This window comes from Ursus maritimus, unplaced genomic scaffold, assembly GCF_017311325.1.
Source record: "Ursus maritimus isolate PB19 unplaced genomic scaffold, ASM1731132v1 scaffold_14, whole genome shotgun sequence".
NCBI lineage: Eukaryota > Metazoa > Chordata > Mammalia > Carnivora > Ursidae > Ursus > Ursus maritimus.
In genome coordinates, this window is record NW_024423786.1 from 55,786,634 (window position 1) to 55,798,366 (window position 11,733).

At 49.1% G+C, this 11,733-nt stretch overlaps 1 protein-coding gene across 1 annotated transcript in view; it reads right to left on the minus strand.

Annotated features, from left to right (window-relative positions):
• Positions 1-536: 536 nt before the first annotated feature.
• Positions 537-11,733, minus strand: part of LOC103681659 (zinc finger protein 555) — an 11,395-nt gene continuing 198 nt past the window's right edge. The window contains exons 2-4 of the mRNA XM_040629656.1: positions 3,253-3,379; positions 2,647-2,830; positions 537-2,266 (exon numbers count right to left, since the gene is read on the minus strand). Coding sequence (XP_040485590.1) covers positions 778-2,266; positions 2,647-2,830; positions 3,253-3,379 — 1,800 coding nt within the window. The 3' untranslated portion in view covers positions 537-777. The remainder of the gene's footprint in view (positions 2,267-2,646; positions 2,831-3,252; positions 3,380-11,733) is intronic.

Consider the following 11,733-nt stretch of genomic DNA (forward strand, 5'->3'; position numbering starts at 1 on the left):
GCAAAGCAAAAGAGTTGAAAATGACAATTCACATGAGACTGTGCTTTTGAAGAACTCTGCATAATCACAAATTTCTGCAAACTATTTGTAAAGAAAATGCAGTAAGGTCCCTCTGGCTAAAATAAACAGATTCTCAGTAAGGTAGTAAATACATAATGGTGATATCCAGGACCCGCCACACTAAGCTAGTAAGAAAATCCCAATAAATACCAAAATGCCATTGTTCCAAAAACCCCTTCAAGAATTTAAAGAACTAATGGGGCGCCTGGGTGGCACAGCAGTTAAGCGTCTGCCTTCGGCTCAGGGCGTGATCCCGGCGTTATGGGATCGAGCCCCACATCAGGCTCCTCCGCTATGAGCCTGCTTCTTCCTCTCCCACTCCCCCTGCTTGTGTTCCCTCTCTCGCTGGCTGTCTCTATCTCTGTCAAATAAATAAATAAAATCTTAAAAAAAAAAAAAGAATTTAAAGAACTAAGAAATTAAAACTACTTCCATATTAAAAATACACTTCAAATCACCACGAGTCCGACAAACCGTAAGGATAGAAGGTTTATTTATGGAAATGTAGGGGAAAAAACACCACCTCCAAAATTCCGAATGACAGCTCGAAGAGGACTTGGAGAGCTATTTTTCACCTAACTGTTTATCTGTAAGAGAACTGGAGATACACGCCCCACAGGTCTACTTTGATGAGGTTCTCACAAAGGCAGTACCGTATTTACAGCTTTGATAAGCTTTCTCTCCTGCTGGGGATTTCCTGAAGCATCAGGCATGAATTCATTTGCAGGAGAATTTCCCACGTCCCTGAAGTAAATGTCTCTCTGTGCTGTGTATTCGTACGTGTCTTCTTAAGGACGAGGAACAACTGAAGGCTTTCCCACACTCCTTACATTCGTAAGGTTTCTCTCCTGTGTGCACTCGCATATGTATTGGCAAAGACGATGGCCATTTGAAGACTTTCCCACATTCCTTACACTCATAGGGTTTCTCAGCAGTGTGTGTCCTGACGTGCTGCTGCAGAAGTTCAGGCCAACTGAAAGTTTTGCCACATTGCTTGCATTTGTAGAGCTTCTCTGCGGTGTGCCTTCTCATATGTTTTTGTAAGGCTATGTGGCAATAGAATGCTTTCCCACATAGCTTGCATTGATATGATCTGTTTCCAGAATGCATTCTCACATGTTCCCGAAAGCAAGCGGACAAATTGAAGGCTTTCCCACATTGTTTGCATTCATAGGGTTTCTCTCTCGTGTGTGTCCTCATATGTCTTCTCAAGGATATGGGCCAGTTGAAAGTTTTTCCACACTGACTGCATTCGTAAGGTTTCTCTCCAGTGTGCACTCTCATGTGTCCTCGAAAGGATGAGGGATGGCTGAATGCTTTCCCACACTGGCTACATTCGTAGGGTTTCTCTCCACCATGAGTCCTCTCATGTCTTCGGAAGGACTGGGGATAAATGAAGGTTTTCCCACATTGTTTGCATTCATAGGGTTTCTCTCCAGTGTGAATCCTTTCGTGTCTCCGAAAGGACTGCAGGTAAATAAAGGTTTTCCCACACTGTTTACATTCATAGGGCTTCTCTCCAGTGTGTGTTATCATGTGCCTTCGAAAAGCTGAGGAGTAACTGAATGCTTCTCCACATTCCTTACACTTATGTGGCGTCTCCCCAGTGTGTGAGATCATGTGTCTTCGAAAAGTTGAGGAATAGCTGAAGGCTTCCCCACATTCGTCACATTTATAGGGCTTCTCTCCAGTGTGTGTTATCATGTGCCTTCGAAAAGTTGAGGAATAGCTGAAGGCTTTCCCACACTCCTTACATTTATAGGGCTTCTCTCCAGTGTGAGTTCTCACATGACCAGTAAGACTTGAAAAATCTATGAAGGCTTTCCCACACTGCTGGCATTCGTAAGTCTTCTCGGCAGTATGAATCCTTATATGCCGGTTGAGGGATGAAGTACGAGGAAAGGTTTTTCCACATAATTTACACACATAGGTTCTCTCTCCGTTGTGGGTCCTCACATGCATTCGTAGGTGTGAACGACAACTACAGGCCCGCCCGCACTCCTGACACTGATACGGTTTGTGCCCAGGGTGTGCAGTGATGTGACTCTTGAGGGAGGAATGATGCGCAAAGATTTTTCCATATGAGCTACATTCATACTCTTTTACTCCAGTGTGAGTTTTCTGGTACAGATTATGATTTCGAATCTGACTGGAGCCTTCACCACACGGATCATTACTTTCAGAGAGTTTCTCCACCACATGATTTCTGTGAAGAATGAGAAGCATGTTATCATCAGAAGTCTGATTAGTGATTTCTCACTATTCACTAATAAGTATTAGGATTCCATTCTCATCACTTTCAGTGAATGTGTAGGCTTTCTACCCTGATAAAGCAGAATAAACTGAACATCATGGAAGGGGATTCAACCATAGGAATTATGAAAACATTGCTTCTTCAATGTGGCTTTTCCTCCTAATTGTTTTCAACTGAATTATGTTTTTAACATTCAACATCAACAACATATTTAAAGGAAATCCTTCTGTAAAAATTCTCGATGAATAAACAAATTTGATCTAGGCTTTCAATTTCATCACATTCCGCGATTCTCCCCTGGAACAGTGCTTTCTCTTGTGAGTGCAACTCACCTCAGGTGTCTCCCCTGCTTTGTGCGCTGATCTTCAGTGCTAAGTTCTTCCCAAATTTTCCCTAAAACAGAGGCCCAGGAATCATTTCTGATGAACTTTGCCATTTTATGTTCCTTGGATATTTTTTTCCCATAAATATCCTGTTGAGAAACTGACCCACTGGCTTTAAATTGAGTCTCGTCATCTGAAAGCAAAAAGGGAACAAGTTTTAAAGACAGAAGGTACCTGCTGGTCGAAATGAAACTGAGGAGTTTAGCTGCATCAGGGCTTCACCAATAACAAGTACAAGGGGCCAAAGTGGTAAGCAATTTAATAAACACAGAATTCTAACAGGATTACAGAAATGTCACTGGGCTCCTCAATGACCCAGGAAATCTATTTTCACTGATGACACACAGGGAGCCCTACAGACAGAAAAAATAAATTTAATGCAGATTCTCCTTCTCATGCAGATACCACTAGATTCTAGCTCTATGGTGGTTGTGACCCTCTCTGTCTTACTAATTAATGTATTCCCTTTCCACAATCCAAATCTTGAAACACGCCTGATGTGCAAGAAATGCTTGTTCTCTAAATGACTAAGTGAAGGAATGAGGTCATTCTTACCCACGGAGGCCAGGTTTTTCAAGTTTTCCAGCATCACCTCTCTGTAGAGCTTCCTCTGAGCAGAATCCAGCAAAGCCCACTCCTCCAGGGTGAAGTCCACAGCCACATCCTCAAAGACCACCAAGTCCTACAACACCCAACATATGTGCAGAAGGAAAGTTGAGACTCACAGAGCAACTGGATTCGACTCACAGGAAATTCAGACAAGACTCTGTCGTCACCTAACATCTACTCTAGGACTCGATCACCAGATCTCTTACTCTGTCCACAGAGTAATTTAACAATTTAAATTTAACCACCACACACTGAACCTATCTTTACACTTTTATTGCAACCAAATCAAGCCTCATTCTTCTTTATCCAAAGGGTTCAGACCACACTGGAAAATTCACAGAAATGCTCTACAATGAAACAAGTATTTGCATTGTAAGACCCACTGATCCCTTGTGAGACAAACTACTTTGGCTCCTTCCCTATTTTACGCCACATCACTAAGCACCACGTCAAACCTGGGTGCGCTTTTATGAAATAAGCACACATTGAAGGACTGGGAACTCTTCCTTCCATTCCCCTCACCAGACCCAAGAGGCTTATCGGAAGCCCCCTGCAGCAGGCGCCAGCTAACCATATCATCTGAAAGAACTCCAGGCCGTAAGCAGACCGTTTCTGCTGGCCAAATGATAACATTCCTTTGGAGAAGTCTTGTTAATGTATCGTGTAATACAGGAATGGGATAGGAAGTTATTGAGAAGTCAGAGCTCAGGAAAAAGGACACAGACGTGAGAACTCGGTGCATCTGCCCCCCCCCCCCCGCCACGGCAAATGTAATATGACGACAAAATAGCTCTTTCCACCAGAACCACGGAGGAGTATTCTTGCTGACCTTGAGGATAAGGTTAAAATCCCCACCCTGCAAAGGAGTTAACTGAAGTCAAAAGTATCTGACAGTGAGTTTGCCCGAGACTATAAAATACATAAAGACCTAGGCAGCGCCTTCCTACAAAGGAAACCCTCCCTCATATCAAGTTCCAGGTAGGGGCGCCTGGGTGGCACAGCGGTTAAGCGCCTGCCTTCGGCTCAGGGCGTGATCCCGGCGTTATGGGATCGAGCCCCACATCAGGCTCCTCTGCTGGGAGCCTGCTTCTTCCTCTCCCACTCCCCCTGCTTGTGTTCCCTCTCTCGCTGGCTGTCTCTGTCTCTGTCGAATAAATAAATAAAATCTTAAAAAAAAAAAAAAAAAAGTTCCAGGTAGATGCGGTACCTCATACATCATCCTCAGGCCGTACCCTCAGTTTCTCTCCTTTGCGTGTCCCTCCCCTGTTGGGCACATGAGCGTGTCAGCCCCCTCCCCAAGAGCATAGGAACCGCTGAGCTGCAGGCTTCCCTTAAACCCTGGTTTTGTTGTTGTTGTTGTTGTTGATGTTCCTCAACCCACTGCCATCCATGAGCAGGAGACAATACTCTCATTCAACGACTCTGATGCCAGAATTTACCTATTCAACAGAGAAGCAGATGAACAGGAAAACCCCTAGGACTGGCACAGGGACCAACGGGAGGTTCCGGAGTCCGCGGAACTTTCTTCGTTACCTGTAGTGTTTCCTCCAGCGAATCCTCACACCTAGTATGCAGAGAGCCTAACATTTCAGCTTTATCCTTAGACACGATTCCTGGCAAGGCTGGTGTCTGGGAGCCTGGGTTTTAGGCTTCACACCACCCTGACTGATATTTCCCACTGTGCCTAAACTGCTGTGCACACGAGATCGTTAACAGCACACACCTGCCTTCCTTCTGGAAGTCTGGAGCAGAAATCCCAGGCACCGAGTCTCTACTGAGCCCCCCGGTAGACAATATTCCTCGTGTTGCCATGACTCATTGCTGGGTGCATTCTGGGTGACTCCGTCAGGAAAGAACTCTTAAAAACGGGCACTTGGTTTCCCTCGGACTTCTCCCCATACCTGTTCCGTCTGCTAATCTTGCCGTGTGTCCTTCTGTTGTGACAGGTCACAGTCATGAGTAAAATTATACGCTAAGTCGCAGGGGTTCGACTAGCAGGACACAAGTGGTCTTGGAGACACCAGTCACAGTTGGCATCAGAGGTGGAATTTGCTAAAACACCCCTGACTCGCTGAAATATAGCAAAAGCAGTCTGGGAAGAGGAAGGGGGCCAGGGAGGACATGGCGGGGCTTTGGTGCCCAGGTGGCTAGGAGTCGTCTGTGGTGTGGACGATCAGCTGAGCTGCTGTCTGCTGTGAAGAGCTGACAAGAGGTAAAAATGACGGGTCCAGCCCCAGGACGCCTGGCATGCTGGATATACTGGCTCCTTTCGGCCACGCTCTCTGAGCGAGGGAAGAAAAACAAAGCTGTGCTTTGGTGATGTCTTTGATTTCTGTTCACTCCTCCAAGCAGGAGGAGAAAGCGCCCCCAAGTTACCAAGGTAAACTATGGACGCGCCAAAAAATATGAAAAGTTTGCATTGCATTGGGAGACAAAATTAGTTAAATCAGTTTCTAGAATGGGGGCAAAACTTGAGCTAACCCAAGGGCCTAGCAGGCAGGGATCCCCACCCTTTCTTCTTACCTAGCTGCTGCTGGGCCATGACAGCCACCTGACCTGCCCACGCACCCAAGCCAGGATCTTCCCTGGCAGCTGTAATGCTACCCCTGTAAACGCTGACTGACTACCAGGGCCTCACTGTGGCTTAAACCATGTCTTCCCAAAAAGGTATGTTGAAATCCTAACCCTTGGTACCTATGAGTGTGACTGTACTTGGAAACTGGATCTTTGCAAGTGTAACCAAGTTTAGACGAGGCCGTTAGGATAGGCCCCAATCCAAGCTGACCGGTGGCCTTCTAAGAGGGAAACGCCACATGAAGCCAGATGCATGGGGAAGGCAGCCACATCAAGATGGGGACAAGCAGAGCGCCAGGGCCACCAGAAGCTGCCAGACGCGAGGCTCAGGCACACAATCCTCCCACCACATTGATTATGGACTTCTCGCCTCCCGAAATCAGAGAGAAGCAGTTCTTAAGCACCCAGTTTATGGCAATTTGTTATGGCAATGCTACAAAACTAATACAGGCTTTGAACAAATCCGTGATGAGGGCGCCTGGGGGGCTCTGTCCGCGAAGCATCTGGCTTCGGCTCAGGTCATGATCCCGGGGTCCTGGGATCGAGCCCCGAGTAGGGCTCCCTGCTCAGCGGGGAGTCCGCTTCTCCCTCTCCCGCTCCCCCTGCTTGTGCGCACTCTCTTTCTCTCAAATAAATATAATCTTTCTTAAAATATCTGTGATGAAAAGAAAAGGGGAAGGGGATTTTGTACTTAAAACAGTCCTGCTTTGTGGCTGTTGCCCCCGCGTGTAAGATAAAAGCCGTGCAGGCAGACGTGCGTGTAACCTCGTAAGTGCCAGAGGGACCCTCCCCACCAGTAGAGAAAATAGTGCCGACGGGACACGACCTCCTTGCTCGTTGCCACTGGTACGGGGAGTGGAATTTAACCTCTAGGCCTTAGGAACAAGTTTAGTTCTCTGTAACATGATTTTTCACTGAGCTTTTACCTAGTGGAGGTCCGAAACAAGAGGGAAACAATGAAGAGACAGGCAATCTCCACCTGGAGATACACTTCGGGAATTTGAAGTACAAGTCTCCAGCTCGTCGAACAGCAATCATGAAACCCTATTTCTGACGAGCATCAGGAACTGACCCCTGCCCAGCAGCAGCTTGTGTAGACCCAGCCTTGCTCCTGGCAACACAACTTTCTGACCCTGCAGTGTTTCAGCTTCGCTGCTGCTAAGAACGGCCCTAGTGATCTGGGGAACGCTGAATTCTGAACTGCCTGAACGTGACCGTAAGCTCACACCCACGGTGTCCACAACGGGCTGCTTCAGCCTCACGCGCACACCGTACTGATCCGGGGGCAGGTATAAGCTCCGCGAACAGGACTCTGACTCTGGGAACACTGCAGATTGAGGACACTTCCGTGAGGCCCTAAGCTATGAAAACTCGGGGCGGTCCGTCTGGGTCACTTACACTTGCCAGTGAGGGAGGCCTCGTGCTCCGATGAGACCATCTAAAATCAAGCCTTTCACTTCCGTTTCCTTCCACGCCCCTGATGCTGCCCACACTGGTAAGGTGGACAAACTGGTGATGTAGGCAACACAACCGTCTGAAACTAACCACCACAGGCAGTCCCTCCGAACAAGGACCAGACCGAATTACTCAAGATCAGTCACAGTGGGGGCCCGCTGACCGGGCTGCCTCATGCACGTCCTATCAGGAGACCATCTCACCCCTGGGGACACTCAGGTCAGCTGCAACTTCCTGGCCAGAGTTGTGCCCTACGGGAACCAACACCCGAGCCCAGGTGGAAAAGAATACAGAAAAATAAAATACAGAAATTTTGATGATGAAGCCCCCTAATATTTTAAGACCTTTACCTTTATAGTTACTGGGATCTCCTTGACCTGGGCAAGTCCAGGACCCCCTAAAGGGCATAACCAAAATCAATACTGCAGATTGGTCTCCCTCAGCTGCAAAGGGTACTACTGAGATAATGTGCTGTAGGGAGGTCTTGTCCAAGGACCAAAGGAACAGGGTGTTCAGAAGTGCAACTGAACAGGTCAGAGGGTCCTTATCCTTAGAAAGTCCTGCTTCCAAGGTTGGTCCTTGGCTGGTTCATAGGAACTTGGATTTGGCGGGGGCTTCCCACCACCCTGCTCGGAGAGACTCCTTGTGTCTTTTTATGCAAATAATGTCTTGTGCTGAAGCCCAGCTCTCCTTCTGGGAGTCTGGAATCCTGGTCCGTGCTAGACAGACGGTGTCTCCATGACCAGCCCCCATTAAAAGACCTGCTGAGTCTCTCATTAGCTTTCCCAGTACAACATTCCGCATGTGCCATCACGCCCGGCTGCTGGGAGCACTCGCGCAGCCTGCGTGAAGCCCGTGGAGGGGACCCTTGGAACTGCAGCTGGTCTCCTCGGGACGGTTCCCCTCTGCGGGCCATGCTCTACATTCTTGCGCTGTAATAAATTAGGGCCGTGAACACAACTCCACGCTGGGTCCTGAGAATCCTAACGAATCTCTGAACTGAGGGTGGCCTTGGGGACCACTACAGACGGAATGTTGTGCCCCCCAAAATTCATGTTAAATCCTAACTTCAACGTGACGGTACTGGGAGGTGGGGGCTCTGGGAGGGGATCAGGTCATGAGGGAGCAGCCCCCAGGAATGGGATGAGTGCCCTTATGAGAGTCTCCAGAGAGCACCCTCGTCCCAGGAAGCAGGTCCTCACCAGACACCAAATCTGCCAGGGCCGTGACCTTTGACTTCCCAGCCTCCAGAACCGTGAGAGACAAACGCACATCGTTTCTAAGCGCCCAGTCTACGGCCCTGCTGCTACAGCAGCCTCAAGAGACGGAGGCAGGGACTCCCCACACACCCAGCTTGAAACCATCAAATGCTGTAACATGATATTAATTTTTAAAATGTGCATTGAGGAGGCACCTGGGGGGCTCCGTCAGTGAAGCGTCTGCCTTCAGCTCAGGTCGTGATCCCGGGGTCCTGGGATGGAGCCCCACGTCAGGCTCCCTGCTCAGTGAGGAGTCTGCTCTCCCTCTCCCTCTGCCTGCTGCTCTGCCTGCTTGTGCTTGCTCTCTGTCAAATAAATAAATAAAATCTCCATAAAACAATGTGCACTGAGAACCCAAAATATGCAAAAGACTTTGCAAAAAGCTTTCTGCATGTCAGCTCCTGTGTCCCTAGGAGCCCCGCAGGGCAGGCATCGTGCACACCGGTTCACGGCAGAGGGGACGCAGGACAGCGCCCTCCAACACCCACACTTGTTGCACCCACACCTTACGGGGGTTCTGCTATTGTGCCTGGTGTCTCCCGAGGTGGGAAGAAGATACGCCGATGTCTGCAGGGCACCATGGAGAGTCTCGTTCCACTCTCACCCCCTCGGGCTCGAGGTCGCGGCAAAGCCGTGTGTCTCCTGCGGGACTGCTCTGTCTGAGGGTCTGACTTCTCGCTCTTTCGTGGACTAAAATGCATTCAGGTTGCCGTTACACAGGTCCTCGTACTGGCAGGCACCAGGGCGGCAGCACTGAACGAAACAACAATTCTGGACCTTGTGGATTTCAAATTCTCTTGGAGGAAAATAATAAATAAGCCAACGTAAGTACTATGGAAAATGTGGCACAGCAATCAGGAGGGGTATGTACGTACTGACGTGTGTGCTGTACGCACATTTATATCCGCGTTGCTAGACAGACACATGTGGATGACTGGTTGCAGGGCAGAGTAAAGGAAAGCCAAAAAGTAGGCACTTGAGATTATGCTGGATACCTAAACTGCTGAAAATACATATAAATCCACACGTGTGACACGATGCACGCATGCACACAGCTATATATGCAGAACTACAAACATACATGTAAGTCTGTCTATAATTCCACATTAGTTATATCTGGAGAGTGAGGGGACCTGACCCTGGGGTTCACTCCAAGTGGGGTTTCTGGTGTGAAAGTTCTACATTTAGGGATGAATTTCAAAATTTCACAGAGGATTATTTCCTAAGGTATCTGTCAACTGTAACTGGGTCGTGTGCACCTTCCTGCACTGATGCTATACGTTACACAACTCTGAAATCAATTCCTATGACTTACTTGTAATCATCTTAAGAGCTGCCAAAACCATTTTATAATATCCGACGATCATACATAAAATTCTTACCATCGGGAAATGATGGTAACTAACATGCATAACCTGATAAAGGAAAACCAATGAAAGACTATTCAAAACTAAACAAGGAATATATAAATGGTGTGAAGCTCACTGTTTTCTCAAAAACAATTAGGTAGGAATCAGGTACGCCCGGCACCTCACTTGGTCCACATTATACTAGAGATCTGGTCAGTACCACCAGGAAATAAACAAGGCACCAAACTAGCAAAGAAACACTTGCCTTTGTGTCTCATCTAAGAACTGTATATGCAGGACGCCCGTGGAACAAAAATGATAGTCACAGAGCAACATTTCTAATAAGAATCCAGGGTAAAACTGCAGTATAAACCCAATTTCATTACCTAATTTTTTAAAAATATGTCTTATTTACATATTTGACAGAGAGAGCACAGCATGTAGAACAGGAAAGGCAGAGGGAGAAGCAGACGATGTGCCAAGAAGGGAGCCCAAGGCAGGACTCAACCCCAGGACCCTGGGATCATAACCTGAGCCAAAGGCAGACGCTTCACCGGCTGAGCCCCCCCTCCCCGCGTCCCTTCACTACCTAATTAATAGCAACAGCAAGTTGGAAAATTCTTTTTAAAAGGTAACACGTACTATGGTAAAAGCCAATTTCATCAGTATTAAATAAGGAAAGTGAAGGCTATGAAAGAACCAAAAGGAAAAATTTGAAAACATTGAGGGGAATACCCGAAACGAGACAAATGAAAGGAGGAACACATTCTTGGGGGGGGGGGGGCGCTCATTGTTACTGATACCAACCCTCCCAAGCCAGACCTACGGTCTTCAAAAACTTGCATTACATCCATAACCCGGGCGCGGTTTGGGGATGGGGGAGACGAGACAAGCACCAATTTCGGAACCCTGAGAGGAGAACAAACGTCCAAACGCAGCCCCACGTTGTCGAGAACCAGGCCGGGCCTGCGCATCGCCTGAACGACCGCAAGCAGGTCCGGGTCTGCGGGGCACCTGAAGGGCAGCAGATGCCCCTGAGAGCGGCGATGGCGACCCACTGACGTCTCACTACGAAAGCGCCTCTTTATCGGCGGACACTGCTGCGGCGGAGGGTACTACGGACCCGGGACACCTGGCGGCCGCCGAGGAAAAGCACACACTGTGCGTCTACGTCCTTCACAGCTGGCCTCCGCACGTGGCGCACCGGGTCGTGCCCCGGCAGCCGCCCGCGAGGCCGAGATCCTCCGCTTCTGGGACATTCTTTCCCCCACAAGGGCTCTCACGGGTGGGCCCCGGGATCCCGCCGGTCACCCCTCAGAGGAACTGCCCCGAGAAACTTACTCCACGCTGGAGGCATCTAAAGAGAACGTTTAACAGGTGGAATGCAAGGCATTTCCTTATTTTCCTGAAATTCACTCCGGTGAAAACAGGTCATCTTCGCCTTCACGCTCCGTTAATTAAACGTACTGGACATTTGCTAGAACACCGAGGCTCCGCTAAGGGAATGCAGCTTTTCAAGCGGACGCACCCAGGCGTGGGACTCCAGGGTCTCGTGCGGCCGGCCGACAGCGCGGGGCCCCCGCCCGCAGGGCCCCCGAGGTGCCCCCCCGAACAAAGGGCGCCCGGGCCCCCCGCGCGATGTGTGCGGGAGGCCGCACCAGCCCCCTGGATGGAGAACCCGGCGGCAGGAGCCGTTTCTCCTCTCCCTGCAACACCAGCATCCGCTCGGACTCGGGTTCCGGCAGTGAGAACCGGGTCGGGGTCACCTGGGGCCGAGGACCTGCCAGGGG